The 22,967-nt window shown below is 42.2% G+C and overlaps 1 protein-coding gene across 1 annotated transcript in view; it reads left to right on the top strand.

Moving 5' to 3' along the window:
* The window catches only part of LOC149299430 (histone-lysine N-methyltransferase, H3 lysine-36 specific-like), a 29,936-nt gene that overhangs the window by 4,971 nt on the left and 1,998 nt on the right, over positions 1-22,967 (top strand). The window contains exons 2-21 of the mRNA XM_089485992.1: positions 1,975-2,110; positions 3,743-3,915; positions 5,273-7,400; positions 8,378-8,502; positions 9,456-9,657; positions 10,994-11,097; positions 11,988-12,045; positions 12,309-12,415; positions 12,828-12,962; positions 13,072-13,195; positions 13,368-13,568; positions 13,846-14,025; positions 14,403-14,559; positions 14,845-15,050; positions 15,133-15,245; positions 15,419-15,688; positions 15,893-16,009; positions 21,117-21,258; positions 22,102-22,208; positions 22,721-22,913. Coding sequence (XP_089342118.1) covers positions 1,975-2,110; positions 3,743-3,915; positions 5,273-7,400; positions 8,378-8,502; positions 9,456-9,657; positions 10,994-11,097; positions 11,988-12,045; positions 12,309-12,415; positions 12,828-12,962; positions 13,072-13,195; positions 13,368-13,568; positions 13,846-14,025; positions 14,403-14,559; positions 14,845-15,050; positions 15,133-15,245; positions 15,419-15,688; positions 15,893-16,009; positions 21,117-21,258; positions 22,102-22,208; positions 22,721-22,913 — 4,978 coding nt within the window. The remainder of the gene's footprint in view (positions 1-1,974; positions 2,111-3,742; positions 3,916-5,272; positions 7,401-8,377; positions 8,503-9,455; positions 9,658-10,993; positions 11,098-11,987; positions 12,046-12,308; positions 12,416-12,827; positions 12,963-13,071; positions 13,196-13,367; positions 13,569-13,845; positions 14,026-14,402; positions 14,560-14,844; positions 15,051-15,132; positions 15,246-15,418; positions 15,689-15,892; positions 16,010-21,116; positions 21,259-22,101; positions 22,209-22,720; positions 22,914-22,967) is intronic.

Below are 22,967 nucleotides of genomic sequence, written 5' to 3'. Positions count from 1 at the left end.
CTCCCTTTTGTTAAATATCTATTAATCAGGGTTTATATCCCGGAGTCAGCCAAAAAGTTAGAAGCCAGGGTTTTTTTCCCGTCCTCAATCATGTTTCTATTTTCTATACACACGAACGCATGCTAACATACACGTTCATACTAATGCCATATCGTAACGTAAACACCATACACGGTAGAGCACACTCTTATACACATGCAGACACTGCCTAACATTATACATGTATATAATTACACATTCTAGCACTATGGACACACACATACTGAATCTGGCACTACAGTACAGTAGACATACTGACTCTGCCACTATACATATACACCCATGCACACTGCTTCTGGCACTGCAGTACGCACACACATTTTTACTCTAGCACTATACATATATACACACTCGCATACAGTACTCCCTCTCTCCCATGCCAATGCCTATCTTTTGCCATTGTGAATCCACCTTGGATGCGGAGGTGTGGTGTAGTGGGCGCCATGTGGCAAGGTCATTAAATGCACGGCATTCGCTCCACCGTGCCCCACAAGAACGCATAGGGTGCCGGATTCCTGATGGCAGCCCTGCATAACCTTATATAGCTGCCATGTTTGTAGTTTATACCTCTGTAAACCACATGCTGTCCAGCTAGATCAGTGTATACATGTAATTGTATACTCTTTACAGTGCTAGCATGTTTTTTGATACTGTGCACTATTTGTTTTAAAGAAGACTGTAATACAAGTACATTTAGGAAGGCCATCAATTTTTCAAGGGCTACCCCTGTTGTCTGGAATGCCCTCTCCCAGCTTATCCATCTCTCCCCCTGCCTTTGGCCCTTCAAACCGTGAACATTGGTGTTCTGCCTCCCATATTCCGTTGGTTACCCCTCTAGTATCTCTCCTACTTATACTAGTGTGCCTGATCTTGTGTAATACACACTAAATCCCTCTAGATTGTAAACTCTTTTGAGCAGGGCCCTCCTCACCCGTTGTATACTACTTGGTATGTCCCGTCTACCCACCGTACAACACAGTGGAATATGATAGCGCTATACAAGCCAATAAATAATAGTATAGAGATGCACAGCAGACCCTGGATCTGTGTGCAGGTTTTATCAGCAGCTTAGATAATGTGTATGCCCGTGTTCATGGCAATGCCAATCTGTTAGTAGGTATGAATAATGTTGTGCTCATGATCCCTATTATACTCTTAAATAATCCATGTGTTTGACCTCAATATGCAATGCGGTACATGAATACAGCTTCTGTAAAGCCTTTCCTCAAACTCTGAGCAAAGAGGGGATGTGTATGTGTACGCCGTGGGGGTTAGAAATAAAGAGAATCTGGTGCTTAGTTTTAAAAGTGATCCTATCGCCATAGCAACCAATGGTTTTGTTCCAATTTCAAACTTTTGCAGCAGGATAACTATAATAAACGCATTTTTAGTGGGGTTGCCGACAAGACCCCTGTTATTTACTGCTTGGGTCTCATCAATATCGCTGTAATGAATCCATGCGTCTTATGGCTTCTGTCTGTCCACTCTAACTGGATTATGTTGCTATTTTAGGAATATATATTAATGTGTCACAAATGATTTTGAGTTTGTGTTCCCAGGTTTTAGTTGACATCACCCCAATCAAACTGGGGAGTTTAAACCTTCGTTTTAACCGACCGCAGGAGCAGCAAGTTGCTTGGTAGTGCAGCGCTCTTCGGTCCGAGGCGCACTTAGGTGTAGGGAAAAGGCAGTCTTCCTCCCGGTTGCTGCATCGAATAAGCAAATTGATGTAGCGGACGGGCTGATCCGCATTCAAACCCGTGTAGTGAACATTTCTAGGTGCGCTGACGCCGCTGAGGACGTTTTTGCCGGCTTAAATCTTCGCGTGTTGCTGTGCTGTGTCCTTATTTAACCTGCTCGGTACTGCCCTCTAGAGGAAGACTGACTAAAGGTGGTGCCCTGTATATACTATTCATTTCTCTTCTTCCACTGCAGAAACCAAGGAGGAAAAGGCTGACTCCTGTGAGGTATGAAGAAGGAGATGTCGTCTGGGCCAAATTTAACCGGCGCCCTTGGTGGCCGTGCCGGATCTCTGCCAATCCTGATCACGATGAGCATTCGCAAAGAAGAGGTAATTGACACTTTATCATGGAAATTCAATCCTACAAAGGGTCCAGGAATAACCTGTACTTCTACCAATGCGTTCTACTTCTTTTAATAACCAAATGTATAGTTTTGTAATATGTATTGTAAATATTGTGTGTCGTTGCTGGGGAATGTCTTTCTCCATTCATTATGTTTCTCTTCACTCCGTTTCCTCTAGAGTGTTGGTTTGAGAGCAGAGCCCTCTCTCCCTAATGTATTGATTTGTCTAAGCCTAGCAATTCTAGTTTTGCCAAAACCCTTGAACATATATATTGTAAGAAGCACTGTATATAGTGTTGATGTTATATAAATAAACGATTAAATGCATAATACTTAAATATTTAGACAGTTGAACAGTCTGATAGCAATATCCCAAGTTGATTAGGGGCAGTGGTTAATGCCTTTTCTGTATTATAAAGACCACAGGGTGCACTGAGAATTTCGTCAGAATTGCTTATATCTCCCTCCCATATAATCAATAGCATATAGTTTTGCATGTATACCTGTATATCCACACTATATGACCGTCACACCTATATGAGCTTGTTGCATATCCCATTCCTAAACCATGGCAATTAAAATGGACCCCCCCCATCATTTGCACTGTAACAGGCCCAGTTTTCTGGGAAGGCTTTCCACAGGATTTGGGGATTTGTCTGTGGGAATTTGTGGCCATTAAGCCAAAGGACTATTTGTGAGGTCAGGCACTGATGTTTGATGAGGAGGTCTGGCTCACAACCCCCGTTCCAGTTCATCCCAAAGGTGTTTGATGGGGTTGAGGTCAGGGCTCTGTGCGAGAGACAGTCCAGTTTCTCCACACCAAACTCACCCAACCATGTCTTTATGGACCTTGCTTTGTGCGCTGGGGCACAGGAAAGGGCCTTCCTCAAAGTGCTATCACAAATGCCGTAGCATTAACATTACCCTAAAAGGCCTATACCAATCGCTAAAAAAAAAACCAGCCTTTTCCACCAAACTTTACAGTCGCAGTGTGCGTTGCCATAGGCAGAGTTTTCCTGGATTCTGTCAAACCCGGGTTAATATAGTGAAGCATGATCATCACTCCAGCGGCGGTGTGCTTTACTCCACCTCAGCAAGCGTTTGGCATTACCCATAGTAAACTTCAGCATGTGCGCAACTATTCAGCAATGGAAACCCATTTCATGAAGCTCCCGACACCTTGTGCTTGTGCTGTGTTGGTTTGGGAGGCAGTTTGGAACTATATAGTGAGCGATGCAACCAAGGATGGGCAACTTTTACGCACCTCAGCACTCGGTGGCCCCGCTGTGTCGTGGCAGATCTAGCTGCGCAGAAAACTGACTGGCAAAGGTGGCCTTCTATGACACTTTAAAGTCACTGAGCTCTTTAGTACGACCCAATCTACTGTTTGTCTATGGAGATGGCTGCCTATGTGCCTGGATTTTATACACCTGTTATCAATGCTTGCGGCTGAAACCCCTAAACTCAATAATTATTGAGGTGCCTACATAGTCATATAGTGTAATATATAACATAGGTATGTTATTGTCCCCATCGTTTTTTTGTTCTGTACTTTTTGTTAGAATACTATGTAACAAGTGACTGACACCGTATTATCTGGATCTTTTTCCCCCTCAAGATTTTAGTAGGAAGCCTCCTCGACAGTACTATGTGGAGACTTTGGGGGAAATTACCGAGAGGATCTGTGTGCCTACAAAAGCTATTGTACGGTTCACTGGGGTACACCAGTTTGAGGTATTGCCAGATTTACGCCGCTCTCAAAAACAAAAGGAAAAGAACCTCAAACATCAGGTGAGTGATCCCTCTCCTTTTACATTCTGTACCAAATCAAGGTTGTTTATTACATTGTATTTGTTACATTACACTTTTGTAATTCAACTAAATGTTTTAGCTATGCAATGTGCCAGTCATTTATAGATATGGTTACATGTTTCTGTTACACATAAGGTACCGTATTTGCTCGATTATAAGACGAGGTTTTTTTCAGAGCAAATGCTCTGAAAAATACCCCTCGTCTTCTAATCAGACCTCAAATAGAGGTCTGATTATGAGACTAAGATCCAGATCCCCCGCACCGCTGCAGGGTGCCCCCCCACACACACACTTACCGGTGCTTCCTGCTGTATTGCCGGGGCAGCGGGTTGACGTCTACGCGATCCGCGTAGACAACGTCCGCTGCAGCTGGAAGGAGGTGTGGCTAGCAGCGGGGGTTGTCTGCGTCCGTCGCGCATACCTTCCCCGACTGTCAGAGATCAGAGTTCCCCGCACCGATGCAACCGGGGAAGGTATGCGCGACGGACGCAGACAACCCCCCGCTGCTAGCCACACCTCCTTCCAGCTGCAGCAGGAAATTGGAAGCACCGGTAAGTGTGTGTGTGTGTGTGTGTGTGCGTGTTAAATGGGGGCATAGGGCATTTCTGGAATGCCTTATACCCCTATATGCCACTCTGGCACTTAGGGGGTTAAAAGGCATATTATGGGGCAGAGTGGCATATAGGGAGGTATAAGGCATTTCAGGAGGCAGAGTGGCGTTAAGGGGGCATTTAATAGAGCACTCTGCCTCCTGAAATGCCTTATACCTCCCTATATGCCACTCTGCCCCATAATATGCATTTTAACCCCCTAAATGCCAGAATGGGATATAGGGGTATAAGGCATTTCTGGAGGCAGAGTGGCACATAGGGGGTCAAAAGGCATACCATGGGGCACAGTGGCATATAGAGGGTTAAAAGGCATATCATGGGCCACAGTGCCATATTGGTGTGGCAAGCCTGGGGGCAGATGTGCGTAACTGGGGGACAGGTTGGAAAATACAAGGAAATAAAAACAAAAAAAATATTTTTCTCAATCATAGCTTTTATTTAAAAAAATAGTTTACATGAATTAACATTTACCGGTAAAACTTTTTTCCTTTTAGGGTCGTCTTTTATATTCAGGCTTTTTCTTTTTTCCTAAGTTAATATTCAGATTTTGGGGGGTCGTCTTATAATCGAGCAAATATACGGTATTTTCCTCCCCCCCCCCCCCCCCCTTCTATTGGTTAAAGTATCACTTTTTTTTTTTATAGATACAATAGTGGCAATTTTTCTGTGGTTTTGATGTCTACTTTTGCAATTTTTCATGACATCGTCTTTGTTTTCATTTCTAGATTCCGTCAAAGCTATTACCCCTCTGGCAGAAAGGCATAGCTCTTGCCCAAGAACACCATGCCGAGACCTGCAGAAGGACTACTGAGTATGGGGACTTCGGGCAGCTTAAAGGTCATCTGGACCAGCAAGCGAAATATGGTTGTCCCAATGGTGCAAAAGACAATATCTTGAATGGTTGTGTGAAATCTTCTCTGCATAGTTCTGTTCTAAAGTCTTGCACCAAACTTGATTCGGTGACAAAGCGCCCTAGGCCAACCAAAAGTAGCAAACCACAGACTGAACCCCTTTCTGGAGAATCCAGCGGATCAGCATCTCCTGATTTTTGGAACAACGAAATCAAGGATGTAAACTGTCAGAGCCTTGACATCAGGCAAGGGTTAAAAAAGTCCAGTACTGTTAGTAAAGGGAGAGCTTCCTGCACACCAATAGCTGACTTGCTTTCCAGTATTTCTTGTGACAAATGGAATAAGAGTACTCGTGATGCAAGCTGTGCTTTGAAATTAAAGGGGACAAAATCTCAGATTAACAACGATTCTGAAACGGGTTCTACAACAACAGCTCTATCATTCCCTGAAAAAAGACTTGCAGATGAGCCAGAAGGCTCATCCGATCAGCATCCAAATCAGTGCGAAGGTTCTAGGGATGAGTCCTTTGTTGGGATATGTAAGACTAAGAAAAGGTCAAGACATTTATCTGCCTCCAACTCTAACAAGAGACTTGCCAGAGCTACAGCAACTTCGGTGGGTAATAGCAAAGGTGTCAAAACTACTAACGTTGACTTGACTTCTTCAGGTGGTAATATTGCAGAGCGTTCAAGTGCTCGGCATGATGTCCGTGTGCTACATAATAAACAGAATTCACCCAAGTGTGATGCTTCCCCTTTGGGCTCTTGTGGAAACCTAAAAAAGGCTACTAGTCCCGGCCAACATCGTTTGAGTGATATGACTAGATCTTCAGTCACTGAAACCAAAAGTGCTGTAGCACAGGATCCTTTACCTGAAGATTCCCTTATGGCTTTCAAAACTGCTCCTAGGTCTCCCACTTTTTCTTCCATTAAGACTGGTCGCGGGGAAGTAATGAATTTGTTAAGCAATTTGCATGAAAAACCTTCTTCTGAAATAGAAACATCTGTTGTGAAACATGTTATTTCTGGACTGAAGGAACTGTCCAACAGGACAGCCGGTGGGGAGGGAACCGAAGGTACGGCTTCCAAAGTATCAGCACCTTTACTTTTCCCATCCGCTCCGGGACACAGTCAAATGACCTTTGAACCAAATTATAAATTCAGCAGCCTGTTGATGATGTTGAAAGATATGCATGACACGAAGGTAAAGGAGAGGCATTTGATGACGGGACAAAATACAGCTTCGTACTGCAGCCAGTTGCATGATGAGTCCAACGAATGCAATCCAGATGTTGACTGCAAGCCTTTGCCTCCAGGTGGGGTAACCCAGAAACCGGGAAACAAAGCTGCTGAGGTGAATGACTTTGCACATAAAGCTATGGGTCAAACTGGCTCGCCAAAAACCACTTGTTCTGGAGACGGCGTGAGAGAACCCAATGTTCACAGTACAAAGAGTGAGGTTCGAAAAAAATGTCATAACAGTATAAAATTTACAAAACCTTGCATTTTGCAGAAAAGGAGCCTTAGAGAGACAGATCAGCTTAATGCCGATGATCATTCTTCCCCAAGCAAGTGTAGTAGTTTACCTTCAGTTAGCATTAACCAGTCGCTGCATGTGGGTGCAGATGATACATTATCTTCTACTCTTAAAGGCACACTAACAGATGATTCTCTAGGACGGCCATTTGCTGCTGAGGCTCGCAAGACACAGCTTTGCCAAAGCTTCACCGAGGACTCGGAACTGAGCAGTGATTTCCCGGGGTGGGATGAGTCGGACGATGCCAATTGTGTTGCTCCGAAAAAGCGTTGGCAGCGATTTGGCCAAAATGGACCACTAAAAGCGACCAACAGTTCTAGTAAACCAGGAAGGATGTCAAAACCTAGCTCTCCTCTGACAAACAAGTGTCTTGCAGAGGTACCCAAATTACAGCAGACCCACAATGTCATGTCCCCTGGATCTGAGGCTTGTGGTGTAGCCACGCAGAACAAACCGATCAGGCGAGGTAAGAAGCACATTTAATTGGCGCATTTACAGTAAAATGTAACAGGGACATCACAGGGCTACAAGAAGTTCAGCATCTGGTCCACAGAAGCAATTTTACACTTTTCCTATTACTACCATCCCTATGATTCCTCTTTCATTTAGTCACCTCCCTCCTTCATTGCTTTAGTACTTATTTTCTCGCTTTTACCGTCTCCCATTCATTAACGGGTTTATTTGTTTATTTGTACCAGTTGCTTATGGACAGCATAGGTTGTCTTCTACGAAGAATGATGTGCTCTAGTGATACTTTCTGACTTGTAAACCTCTTTTAGTTTCTCTCTACAATTTGCCAGTAATACACATTTCTAAAAGTTTGATTTATAGACTATTGTATGATTTGACATATCTGTTGATATCATACCTCTTAGTTTTGCATGGAATAAAGCGCATGCACCTAGAGCAGATGAAGAAATATTCTGTTGAAAGAAGTCATAGGACTAATGTAAGACGATGCACATCACTTTCAAGGCTTTCATTTATTTTTTGTTGGTTGTAAAGGTAGAATTGCCTCAGTATAGTTTGAGCTATTTCAGATTTAAATCTGTCCCAGAAAATTAAATTGTGAAAACTAGACAACTCATCTTTTAATGTATGCACAATGTTTGCAGTGAGAAAAACAAAAATATTAGTAAAAATTTCTCGGCATTAGTTCAGATGCTATTTTGGCCATTTTTAATCATTTTTTTTCTTGTATGAATCATTTGTATATTTTCATAGCTGGTTGGTGTGAAGATCTTTTTATCATTCCAAGATATTGTGCTGTAGGTTAGGACAGCCTTTTTTTTTTTTTTTATCTTTGCACCATAGACTTGGTGTTGGTTCCTTTATTTTTATAGATATTATTTGCGTGCCTTATTGCCTCACATTTATATTGTCTTTATTTTACAAAATTGATCTCAAGAACACTCTTCTCTTTCTATGTTGTCTCTTTCTAAGGATCGAATTTGGGAAAGAAATACCGAAAGAGGTCAAGGAAGAGGTTTACGAAGCATGCAATGGAACGTGTGCAGGCCGGCGCCAGCAAGAAGAGGAACCATAAGCACCTGGGAGCCTCTGTGCAGGTGCGCTCAATTTGGATTGCTTCCCTGATCTGTATTGGGAGAAAAGATCGTAACTGAATGATACTGGTCTGACCTAATGAATCGTGATCAATTATGATGCTTGGTTAACTCTGTGAGATTGCCAACTATTTGACAGCTAGTTGTCCCAATGGGGTTATCCTTTCATAATGCACAGATTAATGGAAACTGTAGCATTTTCCCCAAATATTAACCTTTGCAGTGCACTTCCCTAGATAAACCTATTTAATGGGATGTGCCGACTGTTTTGTCAGAAACACTCCTTATTTCTATATTGACTGAGCAGCCATCATAAAATCCCATTGGTAGATTGTATGTTAATTACATTTTATGGAAGGAGATTCTTGCAGACTGTGTTAGAATAACCTGACAGAACTATAGTACCGCAAATTTGTTTGTGCTCATTTCAGCCACATATTGTATTGGAAAAACAAAACAATCGGCCTTGTTCATTTAAAAAATTAGTGAGTATATCCAAGGTCTCTGCTAGAGACGGGGGAAACAAAAAGATAATTACTTTCTCGCACAATACCAGTTACTTTTCCAGTATCTAGAACTTGGTACCCTTAACTTCCCATAAAATAGCGCTCATGTGGCCACCTCTTAGTGATTACTACTCGCGTTCTGTTTGCTTTCTGCCTGTGATGCAAATATGAGATAAGACAAGTACAACAGAAGCGGATAATAATACGGTCCATGGCAGGTGGATATACATGTAGTTCTAATTCCTTAGGTGCGAAAGGTCTTATGCCATTTCTATAGTAAACATTTTATAGGCAATGCCATCTAAATGTTGAGTTATGAGAAGCATGCGCCCTGGTGTGTGAATGGCTAGGGGCTTGCGGGGGTTCTGTAGAAGTTGAGAAATGTATTTAATGGTGGTATACATCATTTGAATTGTAAAAAGACACCTATGAATGAATCTGTTCTGGCAGTCTGAAGAGAAGAGAGCAAAGACAGATTATCCATTTGAAGACGTTGATAAGGGCCTCGCATCGTCCCCCTCTCTGGCGAATGCTGAAACATCCCCCCAGAAATCAGAGAGCAGAGATCCCGATGAAGCCTCCTCAGAGAAAACCCTGCCTGATTCTTCTGAAGCAAGTAATGGAACGGATGGATCTCCAGGGAGCAAAGCAGGTACACAGCGATTTCTGCATTTGGCACAGTATAGAATAAGTTGGCCACCATACTGAATGCAAACACCACTTCTCTAAATCTCTATTTACTTTGATCTTTTTTTTTATTTGAGGGTCATCAACCCATGGGTAAATCCTAGGTCTCCCTAGAAACAGGATATATTACAGCATATTCATGACCAATAAATTATTACTTCTAGAAAAAAAACTCCTTGTAGTTGCCAATTTTGGCTCATAATTTGGTGGGGTTTTTTTTGAAAAATGTCTTAAATTGGTGGCTAAGATTCAGTATAGCCAAATTATGGCAATCCTTACTTGAAATAGATGCAACTCCATTGTCAGTATTATCGTCCACAGCTAGCAAATTTTAATATCGTGAATTAGAATGAGTATCAATGCAAGATAGTGCCTAGAATGAAAACCATTATTTGAAATATGCAGGTCAGGTTTGCACCAGTTCAGTTGGAGAGATCCAATTGAGTCGGAAATGGTACATTGATCTCCAAATTAATAAGGGAATTACATTTCAGGTGTAACAACTGTTTTTGTTACTCTAGAAGAGAGGTGATTAAAGGGTGACCTCAGTAAAACACCAATACGCGTACGATGCCCGTGACAGAGAGCAACAAAAAGCCACTTTATTCAGTTAGAGAAGCCGCTGTTCCATTGTAAAACCGAGGATAACATATTCACACGGTCGACTGTAAAGCTCTGGAATGCACTGCCTTGGAGGTGATGAAAGCAGGCACGGTTGGACGCTTTTATGTATAAACTAGATTTTTTTTGGCAAGAAATGTTAGTCAGGAATGAACCTAGCAATTTAAACGTTGCCGATCTCCAGGTATTGTTCGGACTGCCCCTTCCTGGCATATGCACAATAATTTTTTGGCCTTGATATCTAGATTAAATGCAAACTTTATTTTTTTTTTTAAGCTTCCACTTACTAAATGTTAGTCTGACCATCTGATGTTTATAAGGCATCTCATGCAAACTGTTTCAAACTCATATGAAGACATTGCATTTCAGCAAGCTTTACCTTGCAAATACATGATGTTTTTTTTTTTCTTAAAAAAAAAATCCACTGTTTTGGGAGTCTCTTCTTGTGAAGGTGATCTTCCACAGAATAAAATAAATAGCCTCATTTACAAAGGGAAAGGATATCCCAGTAGCTGTGTCATGTCTGTGTTCACCATGTTCCAAAATCACATTTACATGGGCGTTATGTCTCTCCGTTGTCGTGCATGAAGGCATGGCTTTTGTAGCTTTTGATCAGACCCTAGGAGTCTCTAGGGTTGCACATTATTATACCAGTTACACATTTTCTCATTTATGTGAAGGAAATAGACGTAAAAGCAAACTTATCCCAAGAGTCTGTGAGTTCGATGACCTGGATGCACAACTGGGGCTGGAGGAGGAGGATTCATTGACACCAGCTGCTAAGGTATTCTGCGGGAGCGTTATAGGTGTATAACTTTTTAATAAATTTTTGAGCAAAATAGAGGAACAAGTACTTTGTAGGCCTCTGGCAATAAGATGTTTGTAAAATGTAGGTCACACACTACATAATAATACCTAGATGGAACTGAGCATCAGGGGGAGTGTTCTGGACTTCTTATGTCCCTGCTACAATATTTTTTGTGTACCCTGTACATATGTTACATGACCAAAAGTATGTGGACATCTGACCATCACTCCTATATCGGCTTGTTGAACATCCCATTCCATGGGCTTTAATATGTAGTTGGCTTCCCCTTTTCAGTGGCGTTGTGCTTTATACCACTTTAGCCACCACTTGGCATTGCACATGGTGGCCTTCAGCTTATGTGCAGCTGCTCAGCAATGGAAACCCATTTCCTGGCGTAAAGATCCGTGGCTCGGTGGTGTTGCACCTTCATAATGCCTCATTGTTGTCGCATAGTTGAAACCATGACTCTGCTGTCAACTCTCCCTTTAGTGAATAGACCCTATTAAGTGAACTACAGAAACTAGATTGTGTTCTCTCATTCCTTAAGTAAGTAAATTGTTCATGTGATATTATAAAATTAATGTATGTAGCACATTTTAAGTCATTAACTTGAACAAAATTGTTGTGCCTGTAAAAATAACATTTCAGTACTCCTTTAATATACATTTCTCATATATTTGTCAATTATCCAACACAGAAAAATACTTTGGGTCCACAGGCACTTTTCTTGTGTTTACACTAACTAACTAACTAGAAGTCTACCTTGACTATCAACAAACTTGGCTTAATGGGGAGCTTGTTTGTCGAATACAAGAATATAGTTGTAAGCTTATAGCAGCAACATCTATTGCATTTATCTGTTTTAGAACCTGGATTCAGTTCCTTTCAGGAAAAAGACCCTGAAGCCTTTCCGGTTTAAAGGAGGTAGGTGTTTTTGCAGAATGGACTGTTTAGCTACTGTGTGCTTCCTGCTTCTGGAAAGTATTCCAATCTTGGTCTTCGTTTTAATTGACACTTTCTAAGCCATCTAAATATCTTAAGGCTTCATGATGAATTCTAATTCTACTCACCTGTAAAACTGCAAAGAACGGCAGTGGGGAGCGAACCATTATAATTGCAATGAGCACTGTGCAGTGGGTCATCATTTTCCCGTGCGTTGACAGCAAATATTTTCCTTATCCCAAAAGTATCCAAAAGGTTGCCAGATAATCATTTCAGACGTAAGCGTTTAAGACTGGCTGGGAAATACAAGAGAGAGAAGAACTCAACTCCCCAAGAGGCTCCGTACACCGAGGTAATCCTCTGCGGTTATCCACCGCGGTCTCACCGGTGGAATGTTCCTGCAGATTGTTCCACATTTAGCACTCTTCATCCAGACCACATTGCATATATTTGCCCCATATGACTCCCCCCTTGAAAAATGTCAATTTACTTGTAATATTTAAAAAAAGAAGAAAAAGAAAAGATACAGAAGATATATGGCTTTTGACTTCATACCTGGTCACAATAATCATTTTTTTTTTTTTTTTTTTTTCTTCTTCTACACCGAGCTCACTGCCCACACTCACACACCACCATAGCAAGCAACATTTCAACCCCTTTATTTGACATGCTTTAATTTTGTTTTTATATTTGGGACATATTATAATACCTTCACTGAACGCATTCATAGAAGACGTAATTATATTTGCGTGGTTCTTGTACAGGGAGAGGCACATGAGAATGGAGTGGCTAGTCCAAGTGAGCCAACAGAAGATGGGTTGGATCATGGGCTCTCCACATCAAAGAAGAATCAACCTGAACGAGGTGGAGGAGCTGCCATGAAGGAGAATGTGTGTCAGGTGAGAGTCCAGAAACGCGCTACAAACCTGTTATGTAGTCTGCGCGGTATTTATTTATTTTTGTATACATTACACTGATGTATTGATGTCCTCACCTGTTCCCACCTAGGTGTGTGAGAAGCCCGGAGAGCTGCTGTTGTGCGAGTCCCAATGCTGTGGTGCGTTCCACTTAGAGTGCCTCGGCCTGGATGCCATGCCACAGGGAAAGTTCATCTGTAGCGAATGCTCATCAGGTATACTGGTCTTGGGTTGCTGTCCCTCACAAATGCCTCGTTTTCGTGTAATTCACAAAGGAAATATCAATATGCTTTTCTTTGGTCTTAATTTCTTAATATTTACAGGGCTCTTGTGGGTGTTTAATTTAAGAGGCATCTCTTAATCAGTTTGCTTTGTCTCTTCATGCAGGGCTCCACACCTGCTTTGTATGCAAAGCGTCTGATGAGAATGTGAAGCGCTGTTTGGTGGCTCTGTGTGGGAAATATTATCACGAGGAGTGCGCTGTCAAATACCCTCCCACCACGCAACATAATAAAGGCTTCCGCTGCTCCCTGCACGTCTGCATGACTTGCCATGCCGCCAACCCCAGCAACCCCTCTGCATCAAAAGGTTGGTATAGACACGAAGCAAACTTGTGACATTGCAGCTATATTGTCCCTTATGGACCTTGGGATCCAGTATAAAAAAAATATTTTTTTTTTGCAAAGTTCTGTGAATTCTTTTAACAGTGAGGCTGTATGGGACTTTAAACCACCCCTTTATTGTGACTCCTAACTTTGACAATATAATTAGAAGAGGACATGAAATGGTCATGTTGTAGTTCAGCTGTTCATTTTGATCTAATCAGATATGGGAGATTGACTAAAATGTGTTGCTTTTGATTTAGGCCGTCTTATGAGATGCGTGCGCTGTCCTGTTGCATACCACGCCAATGATTTCTGTGTGGCGGCTGGAACCGTCACCCTTGCTTCTAACAGCATTATCTGCCCCAATCACTTCACACCTCGCCGGGGCTGCAAGAATCACGAGCACATCAATGTCAGCTGGTGTTTTGTGTGCTCTGAAGGTAAGCTGCACTGCTGTGTCCTCACAGTGCACTGCCCTGTGGATTGTTCTACGTACGTCAAAAAATGTGAGCTACTACTTCGGTTTTACCTGTACTGGTTCTAAGGTGGCATTTATCGTTTTAAAATGTGTTATATTGTTGCATTTTGACACATCCGGGCTGTAAGGAGCCAGGTATGCTTTAGCTACACTATTTTTCAAACAGGCTCCCAACTGCTGTTTCTTAATGAAACCCTAGTGATATATTCATTTGTGGCTCCTAAAAGATCAAGCTGATTCTTTTATTTGTCTCTGTGGCTCCTAATCTCTCTCATTCTCACTCACTCTCATTCACACACTCTCTCATTATCTTGCCTGCATCCTCTGTGTCTGTTACAGGAGGAAGCCTGTTGTGCTGTGAATCCTGCCCTGCGGCTTTTCACCGTGAATGTCTTAACATCGACATGCCTGATGGCAGCTGGTTTTGCAATGACTGCAGAGCTGGCAAAAAACCTCACTACAAGGAGGTGGTGTGGGTGAAAGTCGGGAGATACAGGTAAGCAAATTTAAAGTACACACATGATGGTTTCTGAACTCTTCTAGGCAGATTCCTTGAGGATTTTGTCATGGATTTTAACTTATTTCCACAATATATATATCTATATATATCACAATAAAAAATGTTTTTGCTTAACTTTGTAAGCTTTGGGTTGTATTTTTCACATGTCTGTACATAAGGGAGGCATTATCTGTATTTGTGTATTAGACATTGCATTTGATAGGGTTAATGCAAACTATAACAAAAAAAAAAATATAACAATGCCTTTTTCTTTACTCTCAGGTGGTGGCCTGCTGAGGTTTGTCACCCGAAGAACATTCCTACAAACATCCAAAAGATGAAACATGACATTGGCGAATTCCCAGTTCTGTTTTTTGGCTCCAAAGACTATCTGTGGACCCATCAGGCCAGAGTTTTCCATTATATGGAAGGAGATGCCCTCAACAAAGACAAAATGAGCAAAGGAGTGGATGCCACCTACAGGAAAGGTATGGATAAAGTCTGAAGCCTCCTTTAGATGTCATAAAGCTGGATTGTTATAGCTGTTAACTGGGTTTGATTTTCTTCTAGGGCTTATGGAGGCTGCTGACAGATTTGAAGAGCTAAAAGCCCAGAAGGAAATGAGACAGTTGCAGGAAGACAAAAAGAATGATAAGAAGCCTCCACCATACAAACATATTAAGGTAACTTACATTACATTTTGAGATCATGTAAATAAACTTTGAAAGAGATATGAGGATTTGGTTACATAATTTGACAAAAGCATAGCTAAGCTTGTCTGTCACTTCATAGTATAGTTAATATAGAGCAGTGATATAAGCACACTGATTTTTAAATTTTTTTTTTTTATTTTAAGGTCAACAGGCCCATCGGAAAGGTTCAAATCGTCACTGCAGACCTATCCGAAATCCCTCGTTGCAACTGCAAAGCCACTGATGAAAACCCATGTGGTCAGGACTCTGAGTGCATTAATCGCATGCTTTTGTATGAATGCCATCCGTCTGTATGCCCAACTGGGGAGAGCTGTCAAAACCAGGCCTTTTCCAAACGTCAGTACCCGGAAGTGGAGATCTTCAGGACGTTGAGCAGAGGCTGGGGGCTACGTTGCAAGACAGACATTAAAAAGGTCTGTAGAGATCTTCCTCCTTATTTCCTTTTATGTACATTTTCTTTTATGTGTATTTTTAATAAATGTAGACTGTACTTAGGAGTTATAGGACTGGCTAAAACTGCGTCCAGCCACAGAGTTTTGCATGTTCCTATTATAAGTTAATATTGTTGAATGTATGAAATCATACAGCTGCTAACATGTATTTTGTGCCGTTTAAAGGGGGAGTTTGTCAATGAGTATGTAGGGGAACTTATTGATGAGGAAGAGTGTCGCGCTCGAATCCGCTACGCACAGGAGCACGACATAACCAATTTCTACATGCTAACTCTGGACAAGGTTTGTTTCATTTTATTTTATATACATGGATTTTCAAATTAATCCAGGCTGTTTACCTCCTTTTAACACATTAAGGTTAATGGAACAATTCTCACACTTCAAACTGATTTTCACCTATCCAAAATATGCACATGTATAGAGAAATTTGGGCTTGATTCCACAGAAAGGATTTTTATTTTTGTCAGTGTGTTAAGCCTATGCTGCATTTGGCAAAGAATATTCCAAACTGCCAAGACTGAGCTTTCTACAAAGATTCCTCTCATTATAGTTTCTAAATCGCAATTGTTAAAAATAGAAGACCCTAAAATGTAGTAGCCAAAACTGACCTACTCACGTCCATTAGTTTGTGAGTAAAAATGGTATCAATTATATATATACACAGGCCCGGACTGGGACAAAAAATAGGCCCGGGCATTTAAGCCCGAGCAGCCCATTTTTATTTACTTATTTATTTATTGTTAAAGCCCATCCTTCATGTACCATCTTTGCATTTACTTATTCACACAAATCATTAACACATTCATTAATGCAGTCTCACAAATCATTCAAGCAATTCATCCACACATGAATTCATTAATTGTCATACGCATTCACACAATTCATCCACACATCTATTCATTCATTCTCATACGCATTCACACTACCCCCTCTCCCCATCTTATCTGCCCCTTCTCACTATGTTCCCCCTTTTCACTATGTACCCCCTCTCACTATCTATCCCCTCTCCCCATTTCTCACTATCTAACCCCCCTCTGCCCCTCCTCACTGCACCCCCCCTCCATCACCCTACTTACCTTGTTGCCGGAGCAAGCAGCAACTGCGGCCGGGCCCGCGGCAGGACCGAACTGACTGGGCCTATGCGGCCTCTACGGCCGCATTAACGCAGTGCATAAGGGGCACCTGCCCCTTAAGCCCGCCGCAACTGCGACCGGTCTCCGCCACTCTAAGGGGCCGGGGTTTATTATGGAGAATGTTAAATAAAGTTTAAAAAAAACCCCGATGTTTTAATTTAAACCCTGTGCGGCCGCACAACCGTAAGGCCGGCCCTGGTGGAGGTTCCCGTCCCCCTAGAGTGGCGGACCCGGTCGCAGTTGCGGCGGGCTTAAGGGGCAGGTGCCCCTTATGCCCTGCATTAAATTGGCCGTAGAGGCCGCATAGGCCCAGTCAGTTCGGTCCTGACTGGGCCTATTTTAAGGTAGGGGCCTGGAGCTGCAGCTCCATCAGCCCCTAAGTCAATCCGGCCCTGCTGCGGCCCAGCCCACCGGGCCCGATGGCCAGTCCGGGCCTGTATTTATATATATATATATTTTAGCCCCAGTCGTGTTTTCTGCATTTTTGGCACAGAAAATCATTAAAACGTCATCTAAAACCTAATATTAGAGAACCTGAGCGAAGAAAGATAATTTTTGACGTTTGCATAAATTTGCATAAATGTGTTGAATAAATGAAATACAACACCCAATGCACTTTTGTTGGGGGGGGGAATCCCTCTCTCCCTTGACTCAAAACCATGTTGTATCTTCTTTAGCAGCAATAGCTGTAATCAAATGTTTATGGTTATTGATCAGCTTATCGTTTTTAATGGAGCTCTTCCACCCAGAACTGCTTTAAGTCTGTGACATTTTTAGTTTTTTGGAGTATGAACTGTCAGATGCGCCAGCACAGCTGGAACCACCGCCTGCCAGCTCTCACCATTAGAGAGGGACATGGGCATAAAAGGGTTAATGGGAAAACCAGCCCACAAGCTCACTCGCTGCTCTCCCCGACAGGGACAGGGCCATTACACCTTAACCCCGAACCTGTTCATCCCACGACCAAAAACGTACTCAGACTCTATATAAATAAAATTAAAACAAAAGTGATAACTCCGGCTAACCCCCCTTATCCAATGTTTTGGATCATTGTCATGCTGCATGACCCGGTTTCCACTTCAAGTGAAACAAAGAAGACCTTAAATCTCTTGTAGAATTCTAATACAAAGCAAAATTCATGGTTTCTCCAATGATGGCTAGTGTTCCAGGTTGTGATGCATCAAAGTAGAGGACTGCACTGGGAGGCGGGACCCGCCAAAAAACTTGCGGGCGCGGGCGGTCTTGCTGGGGCTGCGGGCGGTCAGGCACTGTACCTGCGGGTCCCGGTAATCCCGCGCAGTCCCGCAAGGCTGCCTTCTTGCTGCTCCCTTACAGTGTCTCCTAGCTTGCGCCGCCCAGGAACAAAACGGAGTCACGTGATGTGACGTCACTTCCGGTGACTCCGCCTTGTTCCTGGGCGGAGCAAGAGAAGAGACGCCGTGAGGGAACAACCCGAGGGCAGCCGCGCGGGACTGCGCGGGAAATCAGGTAAGGAGGCGGGCATGATTGGCCACAAATGTGGCGGGAGCGGGCGGGATTGGCCACAAATGTGGCAGGAGCGGGCGGGAGCAGCATACCCACATTGCGGGAGCGGGATTAAAAACCGCGGGAGCGGGCGGGAGCAGGATTAAAAAAGTAGTCCCGCGCAGGGCTCTACATCAAAGCATCCCCAGACCATCGGTGTGAGGTTCTTAACCCCTTCGCGACCTTTGCCGGTTCAGGACCGTCATAACAAGAAGGTCACTAAATGACCTTTGACGGTCCTGAACCGTCAAAAAATTAAATAAGCTTAGAAAGTGATCAAGGATCACTTTCTTCGCTTAAACGGCCTTGCTGCAATGCCTCGATGTCGAGGCATTCACCAAGGCCGAGATCGGCATCGGGGGCCATGTCTGGCCCCTCCCCGGGGCGTCAACAGCCGCCATACATTGTATGGCGGCGGACGCCCGTTTTAAAAGCGTTTAGGAGGCGATCAACGATCGCCTCCTAAACTTAAATGGTGTCGCTGGAATGCCTCGATCAGGAGGCATCCAGCGACACCAAACACTTACCTCTGGGTGGGCTGTGACCGCTCCGGAGAGCGGTCACAGCCGCCGCTGCCGGTGATCTTCGCCATCAAGCAAGATGGCGGCGGCCCGGGAAATAAAACAATAAAGACGAAAAAGTTCGCTAGAGGGTCTCCAGACCCTCTAGAGAACTGGCTCCACTTGCTGGTTGAATACAGGTACTGCATTCAACCATGCAAGTCAATGGAGCCCAGCTTTCTAATCACTATGTGATTAGTAAAATATTAAAAAAAAATAAAAATAAATAAAAAATGGAAAAAAAAATTAAAAAAAAATGTGCTAACATTTAAAAATAATTATGCAGTGATGTCACTAGATGAACCATCCAGTACCAGCAAAATGTGTAAAAAAAAATATAAAAAAAGTATTAAAAAAATAAAATAAAATTAAAAAATAAAGTTTATTATTTTGAGCAAGTGCTAAAAATTCTCAAAAATCTCAACAAAGAGTTAAAATAAAAGCACTTCAAATACCCAAGGGGTGTCTAATATATAAAAAAAATGGCTGATGGGGTAAATTGGAGTGGCCTAGCTCAAATATAGGGCATAGGTACAGACTGACCAAAATGGAGAAAAAAAGCGCACTTCCCAAATGTGGCATTTTAAATCTGAAACAACCCGACAAACCCATGCATGTCGGGTATCACTGCACTCAGGAGATGTTCCTGAACACACATTGGCGTGTTGTTTGACAGTGGCATATACCAGGACCTGTATATCTATAACTAAAGTACAATTTGTGTGAAAAAAAAAAAAAAAAATTACTATTACAAAGTTTGACAAAGTGTAGTTGTATAATTGGTGCATGGAAAGGGTTAAAATAACAGCATTTGGAATACCCTGGGGTGTCTAGTTTTCAAAAATATATGGTTTGAATGGGTTAAATTGAGTTAACCGGCTTCAAAGATGTTCCAAAGAGGAGATGGAGGCAGACTGACCAGATTTGTTAAAAAAGATTTGGAAATCATAAAACGCTGCTTGTACTTATTGCCCTATAACTTACAAAAAACAGCAAAAAAACATAAAAACATTGGGTATTTCTAAACTCAGGACAAGTAGTAGAATCTATTTAGCTAGTTTTTTTACTTGCTTTTTTAGGTGAGTAAAAGATTTTTCAAATAAAAGTCATAAAATGTTTTTTTTTCAATTTTTCACCATGTTTTTTTTATTTTTTTTATAGTAAATAAGATGATGCGATCAAAATAATGGTATCTGAAGAAAGCCCATCTTGTCCTGAAAAAAACAATATATAACTTATGTGGGTACACTAAAGGGGGAGAAAATTACAGCTGAACACAAGCACCACAAAAGTGTCAAAACAGCCTCGGTCCCACAGGGTACAAAACGAAAAATGAGCCCGGTCCTTAAGGGGTTAACGTGAAATGCAGTATTTGTCTTTTTGCCACACATAATGGGGCACATGTAGACCAGAATGTCTTCACTTTTAACTGACTATACAGAATGTACCCGAACTCTGTAAAGGCCTTTAGGAGATTTTTAGACAAGCCTTCATGGAGAGCAGTGGTTTCTACCTTCTGCCGTAATTCCCATGTTTTCCCAATGTCTTTCTGGTGTTCATCTCGTGAATCATGAGAGAGAAATACAGATCCCTTGATTCTGTTCCAGGGTCCTTTGTAATTTCATGGATGACTTTACACCTTGTCCAGTGTCAGATTTATATCAGCATGGCTGGCCCAAATCAGACCTTTATCTTTTACCAGTGTCCTGAAAAATCAGGCCCTAATAATCCCTTTCACTGGGTGAATTGTGTTTCTTTTGTTGTAATTTTTCCACATCTGAAGATTACCTAGAACAGGGGTAGGCAATCTTCGGCTCTCCAGCTGTTGTGACCTACATTTCCCTTGATGCTTTGCCAGCATTATGATTGGAAGAGCATTATCGGAGATGTAGTCCACAACATCAGGAGAGCCACAGATTGCCTACCCCTGACCTAGAACATCAAACTAATGTAACATGCACAAAACAATTGTTATTTCTTATACATTACTACAACCCACAAAACGACCTGACGGAATCATGGTGAACAAAATGCAATGATGCAGAAAGTCGGGAAGGGGCGAACAGGTTTCTCAAAACTGTATGCATTTTTGTAAGGTTTTTGGCTATTGTATGACCTAATCTGTGTTTAAAGCCTTCCAATTTACATAGAATGCTCTCGCTTATGTTCTAGGACCGTGTGATTGATGCGGGGCCCAAGGGTAACTTTGCACGCTTTATGAATCACTGCTGTCAGCCTAACTGTGAGACCCAGAAGTGGACAGTGAATGGTGATACTCGAGTTGGACTCTTTGCGCTCTGTGACGTCAAAGCTGGTAAGGGGGCTTTAACCTGTAGAGGTATCGTGACTGGTTGCGAGTACGTACATGGCAGCAATTGGTGAATACGTGACTCTCGTAACATGCTGTAAACTCAACTTCCTTTGCATAACTTTTAGTCACAATTTATAGCATGTTTGGTAAATTTAGACACTGTATTTACTCAATTTTCTTGACTGCGCACCGGGTAATCTCTGACACAGGTTACACAGGTCATTGTATTCCCAGGGTGAAAGTTTAGTAATCTCTTATTTAAAAGCAGATTTATCTTTTCCCTACTCATTATGCAAAGTCTGCCTGCGTAAAGGTGGTTACAGATTGAGATATCTAATGTATTCCTTGGTCCAAGAATTGCCCGAATATTTCTCTTCGTTAAGTTCTCTCCCCTGTTGGATTGCTTGTCTTTGTAAGCGTGGGGAGGATACGGGGAAGAAAAGCTGTACGACAGGAAGTTTGAGGTAATGCTAGCTGTGCCTCTTTTTGCCACAGATCTTGGCTTCCCTGAGGTAAAAAATGTTAAATTTAAGATCTCCAAAACAACTACACCTACAATGAAAAGGCACACGCTTAAGGTACCTTGATAGATTTAGGCAAATTAAATTGCATTAAAAGCTACGAGGGCCACAGTTGTCCTTTTTACTTGGTCGAAAGTGGAATCACGTAGCTTTGTTAGGCTTTGCTTTCTAGAGTGTGCTGCTTGGCTTTCTAGAGTGGTGGATTAGGAATTTGGTTCCCATTGTGACAACATATATTGATTCTGCAAATGCACTTCATATTTTGCGCCCCTTGTATCTTAATAACATTATTTTAAAAGGTTCTCTTTCTCTCCCCCCCCCACAGGGACTGAACTAACTTTTAATTACAACTTGGAGTGTCTGGGCAATGGGAAGACCGTCTGCAAGTGTGGGGCTCCCAACTGCAGTGGGTTCCTCGGTGTGAGACCTAAGGTGTGTTGACCAAAACAGTAAAATTAACCTACACTGTAATGTATTTGTAAATAATAGTCGTGAGCTGAGTCCAATGTTGAAACCCTGCAAGCGATTTAAGTTTTAGTGTTTTTAAATTGCTGCGTCGTTTTGGTCACGGAAGACTTGAAAATCCACAAATATGGTATAGAACAGAATAATTTGTTGATATTGCATTTGTCGCTGGTTGTGCCTCGGAGGAGAAATCGGCTTGCTGGCGTTTCTGTAATGTTCTTTAATTTTTATTTTTTTTGTTCTCTTTATAAAGCTTGTTTGGTTTCATTACTGATTCTTCTGCTGGATCTGACAGACAATAGCCATGAAGTTACTGTTATTAACTACCCATTCCATGTAATTGAGTTGTCTATCAACACTGAAAATTACCATCTACTGCAAGTTTAATAGTATTTACTCCCTTAATGTGGTTTTTCTTCCGTTAAACCATATTTAGCGATGAATTCATTGAGGATAATCTTATGTTCTTTGTTGGTCAGAATCAGCCACCTGCCTCAGAGGACAAAGTCAGGAAGAAGAAATATACTAAGAGAAAAAAAAGTGAGGTAGTGAAGGAGCACGAAGATGAGTGTTTCAGTTGTGGAGATGGGGGGCAGCTTGTGTCGTGCAAGAAACCAGGCTGCCCAAAAGTATACCATGCCGACTGCTTGAACCTTACTCGAAGGCCTGCTGGTAAGTGTCCTACCCTACCCATTGCATTCAAGGAAGTTTTATGCCAGGTTATGC

The sequence above is a fragment of the Sceloporus occidentalis genome, unplaced genomic scaffold (assembly GCF_023333645.1).
Source record: "Sceloporus occidentalis isolate IW3139 unplaced genomic scaffold, rSceOcc1.0.p SCAF_28, whole genome shotgun sequence".
Taxonomy (NCBI): domain Eukaryota; kingdom Metazoa; phylum Chordata; class Lepidosauria; order Squamata; family Phrynosomatidae; genus Sceloporus; species Sceloporus occidentalis.
This window is presented reverse-complemented; position numbering and strand designations above follow the sequence as displayed.